The sequence below is a fragment of the Meriones unguiculatus genome, chromosome 11 (assembly GCF_030254825.1).
Source record: "Meriones unguiculatus strain TT.TT164.6M chromosome 11, Bangor_MerUng_6.1, whole genome shotgun sequence".
NCBI lineage: Eukaryota > Metazoa > Chordata > Mammalia > Rodentia > Muridae > Meriones > Meriones unguiculatus.
The window spans coordinates 107,646,796-107,668,450 of NC_083359.1; the positions used below are offsets into that span (position 1 = coordinate 107,646,796).

At 46.8% G+C, this 21,655-nt stretch overlaps 1 protein-coding gene across 1 annotated transcript in view; it reads left to right on the forward strand.

The window, feature by feature from the left end:
• Ush2a (usherin) overlaps positions 1-21,655 on the forward strand; it is a 653,036-nt gene that overhangs the window by 609,570 nt on the left and 21,811 nt on the right. The window contains exons 64-65 of the mRNA XM_060365102.1: positions 18,529-18,735; positions 20,863-21,101. Coding sequence (XP_060221085.1) covers positions 18,529-18,735; positions 20,863-21,101 — 446 coding nt within the window. The remainder of the gene's footprint in view (positions 1-18,528; positions 18,736-20,862; positions 21,102-21,655) is intronic.

The following is a 21,655-nucleotide window of genomic DNA, read 5'->3' on the forward strand; positions in this document are numbered from 1 at the left end:
GCTGTAGCTCAGTTGGCCGAGTAGCTGCCGAGCAGGCAAGACTCCCCAGGTTCCGACCTAGCACTGCAGTAGCACAGCATGGCGGTGCTTGCTAGTAATCCCAGAACTCCGGAGGTTGAGGCAGGAGAATCAAAACCAGTATAACTACCAGGAGGAGAACAAACACAAATAAGCGGGATGATTTGATTAGAGGCAACATTTTATGCATGAAAAGAATACAAGTCAACATCGTATCTACACAAGTCACCTGAGGACACTGGTGCTGAAAATGTAAGTCAGCTCTTGAACTGGAGAAATACACAAACAGAAATCCAAATTCATTGTTTGTAATTACAAATCTAAAATCTTTCCTAAGAGCAAAAGTGTTCCCTTGGTTAGGTGCCAACTACTTGGTTGCAAGACCTAATCTAAATACATGGGAGGCTGTTTATAGCATTTGTTTAGCTATTGCGCTTACATGTGAATAAGTTTCCATGGAAATATTGTTTTACAGTAAGATAGCTAATTGCGTAATGCTGGAGTGGTTGCAGAGCCAACTACAGACATACTTTGTTGCATTCTTGTTTTTAATTCTATGAATGTGTGTCTGTTTGTATATGTACATGTGAGAACAAGTACCTGTGGAGGCCAGTAGAGGGCGTTTGATCCACTTGGGCTATAGTTACAGGCACTTATAAGCACCCAGAGAAACCAAACACGAATCTGTTGCAAGTACAGCAATCACTCTTACCTTCAGAGCTCTCTTTGCAGCCCCCCAAATAATTTGAAAGCACATCTACCTGGAAGGTTTAGGAAAGTATTGTGGCTTGTGCCAGTAAAAAACAATTAGCTATTGCTGCAATTCTCAGAAGCAGAATTCTATCAGAAAATTCCAGGTCCTGCATAGCCCTCCCTTTGTTTTTGGTTTTGGTTTCTCATTAGCTTCACAAGAAAGTGTGAAGTTGTCAATCCCTCAGTTCTCAGTCACCTGGTCTCGGGTAGCAGAACCTGGCATAGACGCTTTGGATCGCAGTAAACACTCCAAGATGCTGGACACAAAGTGCTGACCACAGCTCCCTTGGCCTGTGCAGGGCAAAGCAGTACTCTGCATCTGTGGAAGCCGCGATGCCATTTTTAAGGCATTTAAGTTCAAAGTGTGTGTTGACTCGCTGGGTGGATCTATCGTCAGGAGCAAAGGGTGATCAAGGGACCCAGGTGAAAGGCTGAGGCGAGTTGAGGATTCACAGGGTGCTGTTGCTTCTGTAACTACTCCTGTCAGCTTTGAGTCAGTCTTCTACACCGTACTTCACCAAGGTTGTTGGTACTATAAGTGTGAGCTATCACATCCAATTTATTCTAGGTTGTTTTTGAGACAGGGTCTCACTGTAGCCTGGCCTGGAACTCAAATGTAGACCAGGCTGGCCTTGAACTCATAGACAACACCTTCCTCTGCCTCACCAAGTGCTGATATTAAAGGTGAGCGTTCCATCCTGGCCGTCTTAGAGGAGAGCTCTCCCCTTTACCCACAGAGGCCGAAAGGAGATCAGGACTTACTGGAGAAGCTGCTATCTCAATTGAACAACAATGTTTTCCTTGTAAACACTGTTTTTTTTTTTTTCATTCCTGTCATTGTTGTACTGTTTTTGGTGTGGAGGTAGGAGATAACACTGTGTAAAATAAGACTTTTTGGATTGAGAAAAGTTGAGTCATTTCCGTGTCAACACAGCTCCTGGGAGTCTGAGATTCTGAAAGGTCAAACACTGAAAAATAAGTTTAAAAAAAAGGGGGGGAGGGTAAGAAGTAAAACCTGAATGGAGGGTGTTAGGAAATGCCTGTTTGTATTTCACAAGGACTGATGGAGGGTGTTAGGAAATGCCTGTTTGTATTTCACAAGGACTGGCAGGTGGCTTTGGGGAACAATGCATACACAGCCCTGTTAGAAATCCCATCGTCTTGGTGAGTGCCAAGGGTCATCTGCTGGAATCTGAGTCTTAACCTAGTCAGTATGCTCTCACGAATCCGTGCTGAATGGAATCCTTCCAGGAAGAGACCTTCCCTAAACTGATACCACATGGCTGTTAGGCAAAGCCATGAGATACCTACACACCCAATTGGTGTTTTCCCTACAAAGCCGCTGTCTATTTTGAATGCTTCCCAGTTGGACTGTGCTGAACCGTACTCCTTATACCTCCAACACCTGTCAGAAATTTCTTAGCGAATGAGCAAGTCAGTTAGGACAGTGGTCTTCCCACAGGCTTCAGAGAGAACCTGGTGGGCCTCCCTCCCGAGCCGTCCCAGGGTTTTGCAGAGTTGAAGGTGGAACCCAGGGCTTTGCACATGCAAGCCGAGCAAGCCTTCTACACTGAGCTCTGCCCCCAGCCCTGCACTTTAGCTTTTACCTCAGGGAGAGATGTCTGGCTAATGAGCAGCTCCAGGTAATTCTGCATTCATATTCATACTCTCGCTTAAGGCAATGACTCACCATGGAGTTGCTGGGGCCTGCCAGGGCTCTCTCTCACTGACTCGTGCTGACAGGGACTAATTAGCTCTCCTGAAACTTCCCCACATTGACAGGATTTTTTTTCAGTAAGCACCCCCACACACTCGAAGGTTTCTGGTGCCCAGTGACTGGGTGACTGAGAATCTACAGCTCATCCTTGAAGGACCCTTTCTGACTCACTGGTGTGAGAGTCTGGTCTTGGGGCCTAAGGCTGAAGGAGGAAGGGTGGACTGGTAGCTGCTGCTTTCTAACCAACCAATACTCTTCCCCAAGAAGAGGATGGGGGAAGGTTGTGAAGAAAACACAGAAGGGATCATCAGTGTTCCCGCCAGAGGCAGATGGATTAAAACCTCAGCAGGGTACTGTGGCCCCCACTGAAGCTACCCAAGCACAGGTGCTGAGCCGAAAGGGAACGGGCAGAGATGGTAACATTCTTTTGGGCACTTCGGCAATTTAGCTTCTTCATGCCTTCCTTCATTGCCTTAGTTTGCACTTGTCATAACAGGGTGTCACAGACCATGCGACTTGTACTTCAAACAATTCTGGAGATCTTTAAGTCCAAGGCCAAGGTGCCCATAGCTGCCGTGACTGGTGAGGGAGCTCTCTTCTTCTGCAAATGCCGTCTTCTCATTGTATCTCGCAAAGCAGGTAGGAGAGGAACAGGGCCGAAGAAGAGGACTAGTCTCTCCTATGGGCCCCAGTCACATCTGTGAGGGCGCCTCTCACAGGAATTCATCACTCTCTAAGACCTAATTCCAAACACCATTATGCTTGGACCAGGACTTGAGGGGCTTACCCAGCATGCAGCACATTGGAAGGGGTAGTTCTCCCTGCAGATCCAGAAATGGGAAGCCACAAGGGTACAAAGCAATTCACTAGTTAGTTACTTAGTTAGTTCATTACTTAGAGACAGGGCCTTACTATGTACTCTGGCTGGACTTAGATTTGGAGAGATCGCCCTGCCTCTGTCTCCAGAGTACTGGGGTTAAAGGCTCATGCCACCACACCCCATGTTAATTTTACCTTCTCTTGATTGGCCTATGCAATCTAAAGCTTGTGGAACATGACAATCATAAATCCTGACCCAAAGCACTTTCCTTCGATAACAGTGCCTAGCTTTAAATTGTACTGATAGAAGCGAGACCCTGGGGTCGTCTTCAGACAAAAGAAATGGTTGGTCATGCTTTGCCCCACTTGGCTTGGGGTCCTGGAACCCTGACTGAGGCACGAGGGAATGAAGAAAGGACAGACAGACACATGCACAGAAAGTCTGGGGTTGGGAAGGGTATGCAAACTTCTCAAGCTGTAAACACCCAGGAAGAGGAGGAAGCTGCCAGTCTTAGTTTTTGTACATACCTAATGAATCAACACAACACTAGCCATGGACAGAGCAAGGCTTTGCCTGAGCCTGGCCCACGTGAAGAATGACTTTGCCAGTTTCCCATGAGCCCAATGCCCTGGAGCTCACAGCCATGCCAACAGCATACACTCACTGAAGGCTTCCCTCATTCAGGGCTTCCTCTGCTCCCAAACAGCTACTCATCACCAAAAGGAGCGTGTGGACCTACCGGCACTGCTGTCTCTCAATATAACCAAACCCATTTGCTTATTAATAAATTTATCCTAAAAACTACAAAAACATCATACTGCATAAGTAGAAATAAGTGTTAACTCTATTCACTTACAAGCTATGAGTCCTGAGTGTCCTGGAGGAAACCCACATCATCAATACCATTTCAGTCCTGTGTTCAGAGGAACACATCAAGCTAGACTGTGCCCAAGGGAATTGCTCCTGCTTGTCAGGGAGGAGACTAAAGGAATTCCTCAGCTCCCTCAGAAAGACTAGATACCAGGTCTTGGCAACCAGAGGCAGGATTAAAAGCTGTGTCCTTGCTCTGCTCTGTCCCTGTTCCTCCATCCCTCCATCCCTCCGTCCCTCCTTGCTTCCTTGCTTGCCTCTCTCCCTCGTTCCTCCCTCTGTCTCTCCCTCATCTTGTCTTGCTCCTGAAATTGTAGCTTTAATCAGGACAGCACACAGGCTTGCTTTACTGTTAAATTGGCATATAAGAGAATATGTTCAAGACACCATACATGAGAGCCATTTGGCCAAAATAATAATGGATACTGTTAGTATCACCCTCCGTCCTTAATGAGCAAGAAGACCGACTTTCAGCCTTAAGCCAGCCACAACGGGACTCTGAATTTAGCCTTTTATACTATGTGCCTTCCTAAGAACTGAGGAAATGAAGCCCTCTGAGTGAACCTGCCTCATCCCTTGGTCCACTTTTTCAACAAGGCTACAGTTGGAAGCAAGAATTGCCCAGTACCGCCCCCACTCCAAAGACACCTGCAAAGGGTGTGGATCTGTTTCTTCAACCTCTTACAGCCTGGCTCCAAAAGAAATCAGAGTGAGGATCACAAAATTTGGGCTGGGGAGATGTCTGTAAAGTGTAAGCACAGAGCCCAGTGTTCAAGTTCCAGAAACTCAAGTTAAAGAAAAGTCAGGCGTAGTGATGAATACTTGTAACCAAAAATCGGAAAAGGCAGTGGCAGAGACAGGTGCCCTGGGGCTCCCTGGCTGGCCAGCCTAGCTCACTGAGGTAGATGGTAGTTGGAGAAAGAGAGCTGAGGTTAAGCTCTTATCTCTATACCTGTGCCCATGTGCACGAATACACACACACACATGCACACACACACATGTATACATGAACATACACACACTCACAGCGAAAACCTTGGGTGACATTTAATTTCACATGGCCTCCCTTCCGTCATTTAATAATTGGGTCTGTTGAGAATAAGCGTTTCGTATTTGTAGGATGCCCGTGTTTAGCAGGCCAATGTTTCACCCCAGCCCTCCTACAGAGGCAGGTAAGGAGAACCCTGCTCTCTGTAGTGACTCTTTAACCAGAGTATACAGTCTCTAGTCAAGAACACGAGGGGCTCTGAAAGGGGGGACCCCTCCCAGGTATCTTTCCTTGTCCTCAACTTGGTCACTCACAGAAGGCAGAGAGTCATCCTGTTTGTCCCCTCACCCCCGCCCCCATCACTGAGAACCTGATCATACTTTTCTGTGCTGGCTTCTTGCCACTTCCTGCTTGCTTTCCAATGCCATGGCCGTACCCGATCCTTTCCCAAGCATTTTCTACATCGAAGTGGCAGCAGCTTACTGAGCATGTTTCCTGTTTGGCTTTGGACTTGCATTTAATTAGGTATTAATCTCACTAACGTATTTCTGACCAGCAGGGAGGCTTTTGTTTGGTTAGTCTCTCCCACAAGAGCTGAGCTCCCTCCACCTTGAGGTTTTAAATGATTTATTGATAACGTCTGACTCAACCTGTGCATGGTTCTGATTCAGCAGAGCCTGTGTGCGTGGAGGAGACTTTGCCCCCACAAAAGAAATTCCCCGAGATAGGCAACTCCGGGCTATGGCTAGGTCTGGGAACATCCCATTTGGCCTAGGGCACTTGATTCCCAGGGGAGTCTCTGGCCTTCCTCAGAACTGTTCTTAAACCATCATCCCTGTCAGGCTTTCTGTTGCTTTTGAGACAGTTACACACACATCTAAAGCAATGAGGAAGAAGCTCTCTCCTGAACACGGTAGAGGTGGACCTACATTCATCTGAAGAGAAACTGAACCTTCTATTGTTGGGTGTTTGTGGAAATAAATCATTAAACGTCCTAGATGGCAAATGTCCCTGCCCTTGCAGCTTCTCACTAACCACCTGGCTACTGTGGAACAAACAGCCATGAAAATAAGGCTCCCTGTGTTAGTGGTTTCCCTTCTTGCCACCATAAAATATCAAAGCAGCTTAAGGAAAAGGAGGTGATTGACCATGGTTCCCGGGGATAAAGGTCATCATGACAGGGAGAGCATGGCATCAAGGACAGGGCGACTAGTGTCATGGTGTCCACAGATAAAACAAGCAGAGGCGATTAATGTCATGATATCCACAGACAAGAATGTGTATGTGTGTGACTAGTGGCATTGTGTCCACAGACAAGAAGAGGAAAATGATGAACGCTGATACTCATCTCACTTTCTCCTTCTTACTCAGTCTAACCCAGGGCACCCAGATCATGGCATGGTGCAGTTACAGTGGATCTTCCCAACTCAGCTAACACTCTAGATAATCCCTCAAAGGGATGCTCAGAGGTTCGTGTCTGTGTTGGTACTCAGTCCCTTCAAGGTAACAATCAGTGTTAACCACCAGGCTCTTCAAGTCACCCAAAGCTTCTCTCCTGGGCTCATACTACACACCCAGTTACCAAGGTTGATGAGAAGGCTGGAAACTGTGGCCTCCTCCACAGCGTGAGTAGTAAGGGCTGGGACTGTACCTCATGACAGAGCTTAACATTCACAACCTCCCGAGTATACCCCCTCAGTGTTCTGAAAGGAAATTAGTCATTCAGACCAAGGAGTCTGTGTACGACATATCAATAAACATCAGATCTGAATGCACGTACTCAGGAGACATGAGGTTACGGCAGAGCAGGCAGAGGTGGCCCTGCTTCCTCAGACACAGCTGTTCCCGCCCCAAGTTCCCATAGCCACACTCCTCTACTCCGGACTGATGGCCCTCGGCACCCAGAGCATAGTCCGTACAAAACAGCTGCTTGACCAAAATCATTCCGCTGAGGACTGAGGAGAGTCTCTTACATCTCACAGGAGAAAGGGGAGGAGAGGAAAGGAGGCTGGGGGGGGGTGTGGGAATGGAAGGTGGGAGATCATACCCCATTGCTTCCCACATGTAGCAATGCCTTTCCTGTCAGAAGCCTTCCTGGGTTAGAGAAGCGCCCAACAGGCTTGCCTTCGCCACTGTCTAATGATTTAAAAGCCACCTGGAAAAAAAAAAAACTGATAATTGCAATGGACTACATCGAGCCAGTGGTATAAGTTCGGCCAAATTCTAAATAAATTCCTTAGTCAAAGGAAGTCATCAATCCACAGGTGGATTTGCGAGTAAATCCGATGCCCTCAACTGCAGCCTTTGAGAAGATCAGCTTCTCACTCATTGACTTAACTGTCTTTTGGTGTATGTGACCATCCAGATGCCCATAGAAATCCAGGAAACAGCAAAGTTCTTCCTTTGATGCTTATAGACACATCTGTAACAGGAACCAAAACAGGGTTCTGGCTCTGAGGGACCCACTGGCTCCGAGGGACCCACTCGCTCGTGCCAATATTTCTTTTGCTTATTATTGGTGACTTGCTTGAGAAATTCTGATTGATAATAGGGCAAATTAGAGAATGTCATCTAATGAACAAATGACAATATAAGGACAATACTGTGTGTGCGAGTGTGTGCTGTGCACACACATGACTGTGCATCCAAGATGTACAAGCATGTGTCTGTATTCAAAAACTTGAGCAGGACCACGGTGTCTTCCTATGTTGCTTTCCAACCTACTGCCTTTGATTCACAGCCTCTCACTGAAGCTGAAACTAAATGACAGGTGGCTAGCGAGCTGTGGAGATCCACCTGTCTCTCCCCTTAATGCTGAGTTTTCAGGCACAGGCAGCTGTGTCCAGCCTTTAGCTTGAGTCCTGGAGATTTGAACTCAGATCCTTGTACTTGCCCAGAAAACACTCTTATCCACTGAGCCATCTCAAAAGAAAATGTTTTTGAAAGCCAGGTTTTTTATCTATTCTTAACCCTTGAAGTTCTAGAGTGAAGAAGATTTAGAATGCTTTCGGGCTCTTTGATCCATGGCAAGCAGTCGGAAACAGGAAGTGAGGCGTGGTTTCTGTGCAGCCTTGCCACATCCTTCCCCGTCTTCTCCTGTGAAGGATGTGATGATGGTCTCTGCCAGTTTCTTGATGTTTGCTGTGTGCTAAGGAAGAAATGCGTGAGGAACTTTGCACATATTAACTCGTTTGTCCTAGATTCCTTTCTGTTGCTCTCACAAATACCATGAGAGGGCAACTTGTTTTGGCTATGGGTCACACTCCATCACTGAAGGAAGTCAAGGCAGGAACTCAAGCAGAAGGCAAAAGCCCCTGGAGCTCAGCTGCTTACTGGGTGGCGCTGGCTCAGGTTTCGCTAGCCTTCCTAGAACCACTTGCCACGGAATGGTGCAGCTCACAGTGGGCTGTGCCCTCCCACATCAGTTAACAACCAGGACAACCAGGACATGTCCACAGACCAGTGTAATCGATGCACGCCTCAGTCAAGGCTTCCCTTCAGATGACGCTAGCTGTGTCAAGTTGGCAGTTAAAGCTAACCTGAGACCCTGAAGTAGTCCTGGAGGGCGGGTACTGTCGCTTCTTCCGGGGAACCTGCTTCTTCCGGGGAACCTGCTTCTTCTGGGGAACCTGCATGAGTCAGCCCATTACCCAGTTGAAGCAGGGAGAGAAACAGCTCAGATCCTGACTCTGTAACTTTCTGGCCCCTCTTTTTGTGAATTGTCCTACTGGAGCACAGCTCCTTCACACCAGCCCTGTGAGAAGCACAGGTGCAGTCACAACCTGTTTGGAAAACTTGCTGGTTCTGCTGGTTCTATACCTTTAGCAAGTGATTTATCCCCACTGAGCCTGTCCTTGTTGTTGTTGTTGTCATTGTTGTTGTCATCTGGTGTGCTGGGTAGTTTTTGTCAGCTTGATACAAGCAACAGTCATCTGGGAAAAAGGAATCTTAAGTGAGAAAATGTCCCCATCAGGCTGGCCTGGAGGGAAGTCTGTGGGGCATTTTCTTGATTAATGAGTGAAGTGGAGGGCCCGGCTCACAGTAGGTGGCACTGTCCCTGGGCATGTATGTGGTCCTGTATAGGATAGGTGAGCAAACTACGGAGAGCAAGCCAGTAAGCAGCATTTCTCCGTGATCTCTGCTTCGGTCCCTGCCTCCAGGTTCCAGCCTTGGCTTCGCTCAGTGATGCTCTATGGTATGGAAGGGGAAGCCAAATAAATCCTGTTTTGGTTGCTTTTCTATTGCTGTGACAAAACACCATGGCAAGGCAACTTATAGAAAAAAAGCATTTAAATTGGGGGGTTAGAGTTCATGACCCACATGACAAGAAGTATGGGGAAAAGCAGGCATGGCACAGAAGTAGCTGAAAGCTTACATCTGATCCGAAAGTACAAGGCAGAGAGACGCTGAAAATGGCAAGGGCTTTAGAAACCTCAAAGCCCACCTCCAGTGAGACAGGGCCACACCTCCAAACCTTTTCCAATCAGTTTCACCAACTGGGGACCACGTATGCAAACATATGGACCTATGGGGGCCATTCTCATGAAAATTACCACAAACCTTTCCTTCCCAAGTTGTTTTTGGCCAGTAATTTGTCATACAAAAGAAAAGCAAACCTTGCCCTCATCTTCTTGGCGCCTGCATTACCCATCACTAAGCTAAGGTTTACGAGGGGTCTTTGCAAGGCTCTTCCTCTGAGATCTGCTTTTCTTGATCTTCACATGGTGGCCTCTGCCTACTGCTTCCACGTGGAATATCACTCCTAAATATCCTTCTGGACAGACTGACTTCTCTCTTCTGAGCTGTATGAATGCACACCCATATATGTGTATTCACCTATGTGCACATGTACCCTGTACCATCAGTTCCTCCCCAGCCTGAATCGTTACCTGTTTGTTTCTGTTCTCCTCACTTGGATGCTTGTGCCATTCTTGGTTACTATTCCATGCCAAGCTGGAAATCAGTGTCTGACACATAGATGTGGCTTAATCAGTATCTGTTAAATCCATAGATAACTAATTACCTTACCTAGTGTCCTAGTTAGTATAACTGCCCACCTGACAGAGCCTAGAATCACCTGAAAGGGTCTCAGCTACTCGGTTACTCAGTTATTGTCACTATCGGGTTGGTCTGCCTGCATGTTTGTTAGGGACTGTCCTGATATCGAAGTAGGAGGGCCCAGCTGTGTGAGGCACCATTCCTAAGCAGATGTCTAAGAAAGCTGGCTAAGCATCATGTTGTGTGGCAGTCTGAGTGACCCAGCACGAAGCATTCCTCTATGACTTCTGCCTCAAGCCCCAGCCTGAGTTCCTGCCCCAGCACCCCTCTGTGACAGACAGTGAGCCGAAAGGGCAAGCCGAGGAAGCCCTTTCCTCCCCAGCCTGCATTTGGGTGTTTGATCACAGCAGCAGGAGCCCAACTGTAACACCAAGTGACGTGACGTCTACCCCTCCTACAGATCGCACTCTTGGCCTGCGTTAGCCATTCACTGTGGAGACTGGGTGCTTTCAGGGCTGTGCCAGGCAGGGCGTAGTTGTCATTTTATTCAGCGTGATGAAATCTGTACTCACAATGCAGAGACGGAGCTTGCAACCAGCTCCCTTTTTTGATTCCAAAGCCTGGTCGTGGGTTGATGCCAACCACATTTAGGGTGGGCCTTCCCCCCTCAGCGTGATCAAGGTAATCCCTCACAGGCGTGCTCAGAGGCCAGCCCAGCCTGGACAACCCCTCACTGAGGCAGCTTTCCCTCATCATTCTAGAACCGACAGTCACGGTTTACCTTCGTAGAGTCTTGTAGGAAGGGAGTCCTGAGTTGGGGCTCGTGTCACCGGGCTGGAAAGCCTGTCCTACGCTCAGCAAGCTGCATCAACTTCTGTGCGCTTCAGTCTCCTTGTATGTGTATGTGGGGGGGGAGTATTACTGCCAACTGTGTGGCACTGTTAGAATGATTAAATACAAGAGACATGACCAACCTCTTGACATCGAAACCTTTTGCTCTCTGCACAGCTCATGCCGGAGAATGACACAGTCAGGTACAGCATCAGCAACAATGCTTTCACGATGCTTTCAGGAAGCTGACAGTTGTAGGTTGAGTCCACTTCCCTTTTGGGGAACAGGGGGCCCATGAGTCAGACACAGCTGATAGCATGTAGAACAAGCTAGCTAAGGGGCAAAGGGAACCTGCTGTGCATTCCCTCTGAGAGACGAATGGCATCAAGCTCCTGTTTCCACCAAAGCAGGACAGATACAAGCAGCACAAAACTTAGCATGCAGCGAACTCCCAACCTTCAGGATTAACATTAGCACAGATTTACACTCAGTGTTTGCACTGTATTTAAGACAGTTCTCCCACCTCGTAGTGTAGATCAGAGTCCTGGTCGCATCCAGTGACCAAGCAGTCTGAAGGAGAGCAACAGCAGCCTTGGCAGGGGCGCAGTAGACAGCCATGTCTAAAGGGAATGTCTCCTAACTTCCTTAGTGACTTCATAACTGACTTTCAAAAGTACCAGTAGAAATCGAGACAGCGTCCTGCCATCACCTTCTTCCCTTGGGTCCCAGAATTCAATTAAAATCAAGTTTCTTTTTGCCTGATCCAAAGTGTTCTGGATGAAAGGCACCAGAACACAGGGATTCTGTACAAGAGAGTTTCTCACAGATCCAGCAGAGGCGCTGGGCACAGCCCCTTTGATGATGAAAGAGAGTCAGACGGGTTGGTGACGAAGCAGGCAGCCTCACAGAGCCCTCCAATGAGCAGCCCTGACTGGCTGGAGCCTGTGCACTGTTCACAGAATAAAATGATCCCGTTGCCAGAGAATGACAGATTTACTGCTCTCTCCCTTCAGCCAGGAGCCTCTCCACCCGCAGTTCTGGCGGAGCCCATTCTAGCATGTTGCTATTCCAACATCTTTGAAATCCATGGCAAGCTACCCCATGAGAAGGCATAAGCATGAATGCCAGGGGAACACACTCCGAGACCATAGAGGGACCGATAGGATTTCCTTGATTGTATCTTTTTATTTATGAGGCATAATTTATGAGTGCCGGGCAGCAAACTGCACTGACTGATGACTGGAGAGTGCTAAAGCCATAAATCAGCCGCCATGTAAGAAACGCAGACTGTGATCGAATCTATTGAATTAGCTGTTGGCCCAAGCCAATATGGGTATCGGAAAGACCCTTTTAATATCTATTTGTCTCCCTCGTGGGAGTGTGATAACAATCACATTCCATGCCCCTGGGAAACAAATAATTTAATTGTTTGCCCGTTAACATGCAACCTCTTTACTCTACTGATTAATGACTGGCATGGCTGCTCATGTTCTTTTTTTTTTTTTTTTCTAATTTTTGGTGTGAATTAACACTGAGTTTACGTTCTCTGGTTTGCATAAAGAACGAGGTCTCGTTGCTTACTGCTACACGAAAAACACTTGTCCTTGGAGTTACTGAAATGCTGTTTAATCAAACGTTCCACGAGGGATGCTTTTAATCAGGTGTTCTACGAGGAAACGCGGTAGAATGTCACAGAAGTTGGTAGAGTGCATGGCGTGCAAGCATGAGGTCATGCGTTCCAGCGCCAAGTGAGGGACCCTGTCTCAAAAAAATAAGGTGGAGAGTAATTGGCAAAGACAGACGCCTGCTGTTACCCTGGGCGTGTGCACGCGTACATATTCATGTATGTGTCAGAGACTGAAGGCAGGGCTGGTGCTCAGACCCACTCTAAAAAGACTCTATGAAGAGAAGTTGGAAATTGGTTTGCCTGGATTTCTCTTCCTAGCCCTATAGTATCTTCAAAGAGTATTGGGCGTGTAAGATTCAGCCGGAAGTATGCTGAGAGCCCATATTCTGAGGTCCTCGGCACCGGAAATTCTGGCGCAAGGACCCAAAACGCTGCGGAAGATCCTGCTTCTGGAGCCTTTCCCAACTCACTCCTCTGAAGGACGATTTCTGCCTCAGCGAGTGTGTGCTACCTTCACAGCTGTGTGGGTATGCCAGCTTACTGGCAGGTGTTCACACTTCATGTAATTAAAATTATTTAAGGCAAAATACAGTAATTAGTCTTTGAGGGAAATGAGTAAATTAAAGAGCAGCTTCGTATTTTTAATGGACAACAAGCAGAAAGATGACACCCATCCGCAGTTATATACATATTGCACTGAAAACAGTGGTGTGCGTCTAAGCCGCAAATCAAAGTGACATTATTAATGTGCTGATCACTGGGACGTCGAGTCCGTGGCTGGGGTTTCAGTTGTTTCCTATTTATTATAAAGCATTTGCATTCTTCTGCATCTTGCACTGTAACACTTCCCAACCTGAACCATGTTGACCTGCTCACCTTTCCCACAGTTCCCTGCCGGGAAGTTCTGAACTGTAATGTGTGGGGGTGTTATGTTAACCACATGGACAAATGTTATCAGATGTAGACAATGAGTCTCTCAGTGGAAACTTCAACCATCATGAATTTACTGATTGAGAAAGAACCGGCATGTTTAGGGGCTGCCCTGGGCGTACACAGCTCCCCACCCTTCATCATGGAATTCATAATGGGTAACTTGCTATCTGTTCAGAAGACACTCGATTTTCTGGGTTTTGTTTTGTTTTTATTTTTATTATTATCATTTATTACAATTTATTTAATTTGTGTCCCGGCTGTGTCCCCCTCCCTTCTCTCCTCCCAATCCTACCCTCCCTCCCTCTTCTCCCGCTATGCCCCTCCCCTAGCCTACTGATAGGAGAGGTCCTCCTCCCCTTCTATCTGATTCTAGCCTATCAGGTCTCAGCAGGACTGGTTGCATTGTCTTCCTCTGTGGCCTGGCAAAGCTGCAACCCCCAGGGGAGATGATCAGAGAGCCAGCCACTGACTTCATGCCAGAGACAGCCCCTGTTCCCCTTATTAGAGAACCCACTTGGAGAATGAGTCTATTGGCTGCATCTGAGCTTGGGTTTTAGCTCCTCCTCATGCATTGTCCTTGGTTTGGGTATCAGTCTCTGCAGGGCTCAGTTTGGTTTTTTTTGTTTGTTTGGTTGGTTGGTTTTTTTGTTGTTTTTGTTTTTGTTTTTGTTTTTTTGCTCTATTGGTCTCCTTTTGGAGCTCCTGTCCCCTCAGATATTAGCCATATAATATAAGATAAATGTACTAAAATCTATACTCCTAAAGAAGCTAAACAACAAGGAAGACCATAGGGAAGATGCTTCAATCCTCATTCAGAAGGACAAAGGCAATAGACGTTGGAAACAGGACAGGAGCCTACCACAGACGGCCTCTGAAAGACTGTACTGATGTAGGTATCAGAGCAGAGGCTGAGACTCACAGACAAACTTTGGGCAGAGTGCAGGGAATCTTATGGAAGAAGGGGGAGATAGAAAGATTGCCTGGTTTTTGTACTGTTCCGGGGAGCAGGAGAATGTAACTCTGAGGTGGAATGCCTAGCAGGTGTGAGATCCTACCTTCATCTTCAGGACCAACAGCCAAATCAAACTAGCATACTGTTTAGAGTTTCCAGTCCATAATCTTTACATCCTTTTCCATCTATGTTATCAGCTTCCTGCTGGTGCGACAGATGTTTGAGGTAACTGTAAGACCGGAAGTTGACCTCTAAGCCCTACCTACCGAAGGACCGGGTAACTTCCTGGAATGTTGGGAGTTGTAATTCCTGGAAAGTAATAGTGCCACATGGGAAAATATGGTGGCCATATGGGCTTGTTGTTAAAGGCCCCTGTAACACATGTCTTGGGCCACTCAGCTGGGAATTTTGGGAGTGGTCCTGACCAAAGCCCATCCTGGTCAGTGTTTAATTAAAAGCTTGCTTCAGATTTGGCTCAAAATTATGGAACTGGTTTTTCTCCAGCAAACCTCAGGGTTAACAGTCATGTAGAGACGGCATATTTACTTTGGCTACTTCAGAGGTTACAGGTGGTGGCCACCGAGCTCTGTTGTTTCTGGGCCTGTAGAAAAACACAGTGTCATGGCAGGGACAGGGCATAGTGGAACAGGCTGCTCACCTCATGGCAGCCGGGACTAAGAGAGGAAGTGACACGAGGCCAGGAGAAACTATGTCCTTCAGTGACCACTTTCTTCTGACTAGGTCTTGCCTATATGCCAATATCCCACTGAACTGCAGATTCCTAAGTGGGCTGAACCAGTCACTCCCCAAAGCTGCCTCCTGTGAAAACTAGTGCTTTGGGGTGAAGCCTTAACTGTAGGAAACTTTGGTAGATATTTACAATCCAAACCATCAAGCCACCCGGTCAAATGTTACCAAATTTGGTAACTGTTTCTAAAAGGAAATCGTAGGCATAATCTACGATATTTTAAGTATAAACCTGGAATTTACGTTAGTCCATGTCTTGCTTATCTGAGCAAAGATTAAAATGAGAGTGAAATTTTGATAATACACTTTGTTTTTACAGGGAGTGGGCATGGAAGGGGGAAGGTGACAGAGCACAGAGACTGAGAAGGGTTGCCATCACAGATTCCCTCTCTTTTCTTCTGGTTTGGTGCACTCAGAGGCGGCTCTCCTGCCTGAGCCCTGCCATCCTCAGCATCTGTCAGATTTCTCTTCACTGTAACCATTTTCATTTTCACTGTAGCTCATGCAAATAGGCTGATCCTACTTTGCATAAGCACATTGATTTATATGAATGCTATTTTGATCTCAAATTGATTGAATACTAAAAAGGAAGTCTAGGGAAGAAAGAGCAGGGTGTTATGAAGGTCTCTTGTCAAAGACAAGAGAGAAGGCTAACTCCTACACACATTGCCTGCTCGGACAGGAATTCTATATTGCCTGTATTTCAGAAGATAATATTCCCAAACACACCAAAACCCATACACCGAGGAACACCAGTTTTCAAATATAATGTACTGAGGACCAGAAAGACAGCCTGAGTTTGCTTCCCAGCACCCACACGGGTCAGCTCAGAACCACCTCCAGCTCCAGGGGAGTTGATGCCCTCTTCTGGCCTCCTCAGGAAGCTACAGTCATGAGCACAAAACCACACAGTGATGAAAAAACACTCAAAATTAAGAAGACTAAAATTATTAGATTACATCACATCTTGAAAGTAAGACTCCACCTGGTCAAAGCCTGTAGCACAGGAAGGCATGAAGTGGAAGGGGGCTATTTAGAGGACGGCAGGAGCCCAGCAGGAAGACAGGAGGGCAGGGAAGTGCAGTGGGTAGAGAAGCCCAGATGAAAACAATAATATTTATGTATGAAAATGCCATGAGACACCCCACTTGTGTTCTCGCTTTAAAATTTCATATTAAAAAGAGAGAGAATGCCCTCCGCCGCCATCTAGGCTCTGCCTGCCCTGTACTTCCTGTAATGGCCTTTCACTGAGCCTCTCTCGCCAGCCTTCCACCTGCATGGCTGCTGTCTCTAGGAGCACTCAGCAGTTATTTGCTGGATTTGTCTGCTATCAAACCTCCCTCCACAGGCTTCCTTCCTGTGACCCTGATTAAGATCAGCATGCCCTTAAATTGCCAAGAGCCTGTTTCTTCCAGGGAATCTGATTCTGACCTTCGTATTCTGCCATTACGTCTTTTCTGGAATATTGTCTTTCAAATCTTGTCACTCATCTGCTGGGAAAGGCCTCTCCTGGAAGAGTGCAGTTAAAGTGGCTGGTCTCCCGCACGCTGAGCCAGGCACCTTCCCTCCTGGGGCCCGACATCTGCTCTCTTCATCAACAACCTAGCATTCTACCCCACCGTCGTCCGACCTTGGCCTTTTCAGAGGGCACAGGGGCGGCTTGCATGACACTCTGACCAGGACCCTAACTAGCAGTAGCTGTTGCTCTCCTGGAGACAGTGTCCTGTTCCTCTCTCCCCAGCCCAGCACAGGGAACCTGCTCAGCCAGGACAATTCACTCAGCGAGTCTCCCACCCTCACAAGTGAAGGCACCTGATCTAATCCAGACTTTCAGACCCTTGCTCTCTTATTTACACATAATGGTGACCTGCAGTGTCCAAAGCCCGGTTTACAGGAAAGAGCACAGCTTTAGCCCTGGCCCACAAACCCATACATAGTACACATACACACAAAATATTTCAGACTGCTTTGACACCAGAAGAGTGTACAAATGTGACCAATTATATGCAAGTCAGGAGAGAGAGGGGGGAATTGGGGAGCACACTCTTTAAAGAGTTGGCTTCACTGGGAGGCAGGTTGGTTGTCTCCTTTGAGAAGAGAGCTGCTGGCAAGCCTGTCAGCGAGGAGCTGGAGGTTTACGTTTGACAGCAGCTCAACCACAGACATTTGCATTCACAAAGGCATCTGCCCCAAAAGAAGCGCAAACACTGATCGGACTATACCTCCCTGTTAAGACTCTGTTGAGGTGCTTCTTCTCTGGAAGGTGTGCTCAAGAAGAAAACGAGACGTATTCAAATACAGGCAAAGTGGGTTGTATTTTTTTTTCCTACATAGCTTATTTTTAAACGTCCTGCATGACTTCCAGTTGTACATACAAACTCAAGCCAGCTTTCCATGCTTTTTAAAAGGCCATGACAATTTATTTTTTTATAAACAGAGTAAAAGACAACCAATGAAAAAAAAAAGAAAAACAAAAAACCGCCCAAAGTTAGCATTGCACCTGACAGCGCAGTGAGGAGCAGTCTTCGTGAGAGACGGTCTTCTCCTGTTGCCATTTCCATCTATCATTCTGATTGATCACTGTGTGCTTCGCTGCCATCGGCTCTAATTTAACCCTATATGCTCGCACATCCATCCACCAGGTCTATTGTACCTGACATTCTACAAATTACTTACTCATGCAAATGGTGACCCAAGGCCACCTTTTAGGATATTCGTGTTTAATTATACAAATGGTTCTTGATAAATAAGATTACACCTCTCCCCATATGTTTATCCCTTCCTTGATGAAAGGAAATTTGATTTTCATGCAGATTTAATGGAGACAGTGTTTAAGAATTGCTGAGTTTTATGGAGTATAGAAATCCACGCAGTCTGAAGGAACTGATGGAAACAAAGCAAAACAAAAAGACTGAAACACCACTCCACTGCCCCGCTGAGGCAGAGAGGAGCATTTCACAGCTACAGTCTACCTGTGGAATTACTGGAACCCTGGGGAGCTCCCTTCTTGTTCTGTGGCCCTTGGTCATGACAAACGTGCAAGATCTAAATTCATCCTACTGTATTGTCTATTGCTGGTTTGGATGGCTGGTTTATTTATCCATTTTTACTTTTTACCAAGACATGCTCTTGCACTACAGCCCTGGCTGGTCTGGAACTCATTGTATAGACCAGACTGGCCTTGAACTCAAGAAATTGGTCTGCCTCACACTGATATCCTTCTCCAGGGTGAAGGCACCTGATATCTGACTGGTCTTGTTGATTCTTTTTTGAGGTATGGGCAGTAAATTCCGCAGGAAAAGCTCCGAGTAACTGGACATGGTGCAGAACTGGACCTGCGCCACCAGAAGGTCTCAGGGCACCCACATTCCACACCGTCTCCTCCACCCAAGTGGTGGTCAACATCAGTGCACCTGCGAGACCCAATGGGAACATCAGCCTCTACAGGATCTTCTCCAGCTCCAGCGGGACGTACACCCTGGTGAGCACACAGCTCTGAGAGCCAGCACACAGCGCGGCTCTTCCTAAAAGGCGCTCTGGTTCTTTGTCCCCTCCATCATTCCCTGTAAGTCTGCTCCAACCTACCCTCTGATAAGCAGAAGGTCCTTCTGAGAGACTGAGCCTGTAGGAAACAGAAAACACCTGAACTGGGGTAAGTGCCGGGGATGGTACTGAAGATCCCAGAGACGTAAGAAACCAAAGATGGTACACATAGGCAAGTTAACTCAGAAAGCCAGAGGCCAGGGGCTTGAAGGCTGGTGGCACGCACACACAGAGAGGTTGACCAAGTAAATGTTAATATAAGAAAGCAAAGTGAAGCAAAGACTGTCCTGGGAACCCTGACTTCAACACACACAGATCTCTAATGAAAGGAAAATCCAGACTCTGTCGGTAAATTCTAGAAAGCACTATCTTCTCAGAAGAGGCAGAGCCAGGGAGCACAGGTCTGTCTCTGCTGCTGCTCCTACCACACTGGAGGGAAGTCAGGAGATAGAGCTGAGTATGGGAGGGTCTCAGATGGATCTGTAGCCTGTTGCTGAGAGGGAGGCCACGCTAGAAACAAAGAAAGAGATCACCATTGCAACATGCACACCGCCAAGGCACAGGCAGCTTGGCAAGGTGGTGGTTTTTGTAAAAAGGACGTGGCAAGACTCAAACCCAGCCACCAAGCACACGGAGACAGTGCAGGAGGTTCATCTGGTGTTTATTCTGATGCGGGTGGCGGCTCGGACTTTTTTCCCTTGGCTGGGGTCTCACCTATCAGTCTTTTGAGACTGACTAGTTTTAAAGGAAATGAAGGGCAACTAGAAGGGGGGTGTGCTGCTTAAATCACCTAAATTCAGAGAATGAGGGATAGGAAATAAAAGTTTTTCTGGCTGGAGCCATTAAAACAGTTGCATAAGGTGTTACAAGGTGAGGGAGATAAAAAATATTTCAGTGTCTTGTCATAAACAAGAGTTTTTCAGTATTTGACAGAAAAGACTAATATTTAATGTTCCTTATAGCTCCCCGCTCGGCCAGTGCCCGCACTGTCTGTGTTTTCACGACAGCTTCCCAGTGTCTAGTCTTGTGCCTCTGTGGTGTGGCTTTGGTCTCCCCGGTGGCTCATGAGTATGTGGAGATTACAGTGCGCTGTTCACATAAGCTTAGAGGAAATGGTTCAGATCCCAGAATTACATTATGAATTATTTAGACTAATTTAGGGAATGATTTGGGCAAGTGTGAAGAAATCCTCCGAGGCCAACATGCCTGGTGTGGAAACACAATTTCCAAAGACCCACATGCAGGCAAGGCTCCTAGTGAATGCTAAAGGAGTATTAGCATATTTTCTACATGGTTTCGTATTCAGTAAATATAGATGATGTAAATACAATCAGCCCTTGATTATCCATGCTTATAAAATTATAATATTAATAAACCCAAATAATTTCTATTTGGAGTGCATTGTATGCATTTTAAAAAAATAGCAGGCAGCTCCTTAATTATGTTACTTATGTCGATGTGGAAGTAATTTCCAGCTTCTAAGCACTCCTTTTCCCAATGAGGTCAAAAGTTTGCTTCAGACAAATTGGAAGTTTGTATTCCCTCAAAGACAAGCAGCTTTGCAAAACCAGCACTGAGGGAAGTGGGCTTGCAAATGTTAAATATTTGCACTCGCCTCTGATAGGGGTCCCAGGGCATTTTGGATGCATAAGTTCTGTGCAAGTTATTGTAGTAGAATGTGAAATTTAGTGGTAAAATGATAATTCAAACACAGATTATCATTTTTCTGTTTCATTTTATTGTAAAGGAACCCTTTTGAAAATCATTGACTGCAACCCATATTTTTGTGTATTTGGCCCCATTTTTCTAGTACATTCCTGAGGTTAGATAAGGGAGAATGTCCTGTCTTGCCAGTCCTTCCTGTTATCTGCAACGTTTACTGAACTCTTCCGTTGTAGACACCCCTCCGTCTAGAGCGACCATTCCAAGAGTTACCATACATCTGAGTTAACATACATACAGTCTCTCACTCCTTCTCCCAGAGGGTCTAGCATGAGGCTCCATTCGTAGCAGGAGGCAGGCCGTCTCTGACATGGAGCGTCTCATGTGGACCTTTTCCCTGCAGCTGTCTGAAGGCACGGCCACCCAGCAGACCCTTCACGGCCTGAGACCCTTCTCCACATACGCCATTGGGGTTGAGGCCTGCACCTGTTTGGCCTGCTGCAGCAGAGGACCCACGGCCGAGCTGAGAACTCACCCGGCCCCACCTTCAGGGCTGTATCCGCCCCAGGTCCAGACCCTGGGCTCACGGGTGGCCTCCTTCCAGTGGACACCCCCTCGGCTCCCTAATGGTATCATTCACAGGTAGGTGTCAGTGGGACAGATGAATAAACCCAAAGAAGATGGGCTCAGAGGCATATGTGCCACCCTGGGTGCCCAAGGGGTTATAAAATAGATGTATACGGGGGAAGGAAAGCATTCATTTGAGCAGCTTTGTTACTTAAAAAGTGTTTAAGCCATGAACCAACTGAGAGAACAATGAACAACAAATGCATCTTGAAATAAGAGAGACAATGCCTTGTATCTGCATTTACTCAAAGAAGATACTGCCCTGTGGTTCTCTGGACCAAATGCATTCTACTGGCCTCAGCCCCTCAGCTGGAGCAAAAGAAACCTCTGTGGTTAGCTGGGAATTGCCCTGACCTAAGTTAAAATGTCAGGAGGGGATGCTGTCTCAAAGAACAACCACAACAAAAAGTCTTCATTCAGAAAAAATGTGAGGAAAGGGAATTTTCTTTAGTCCAAGTAAAAGGCAATAATGAATCCCTGTCAAGAGATGTAATGTTTATTAATGAAAATGATTCCTCGCGGGGCTGGAGAAATGGTTCACTTGGGAGAGCGCTTGCCACCAAGCCTGG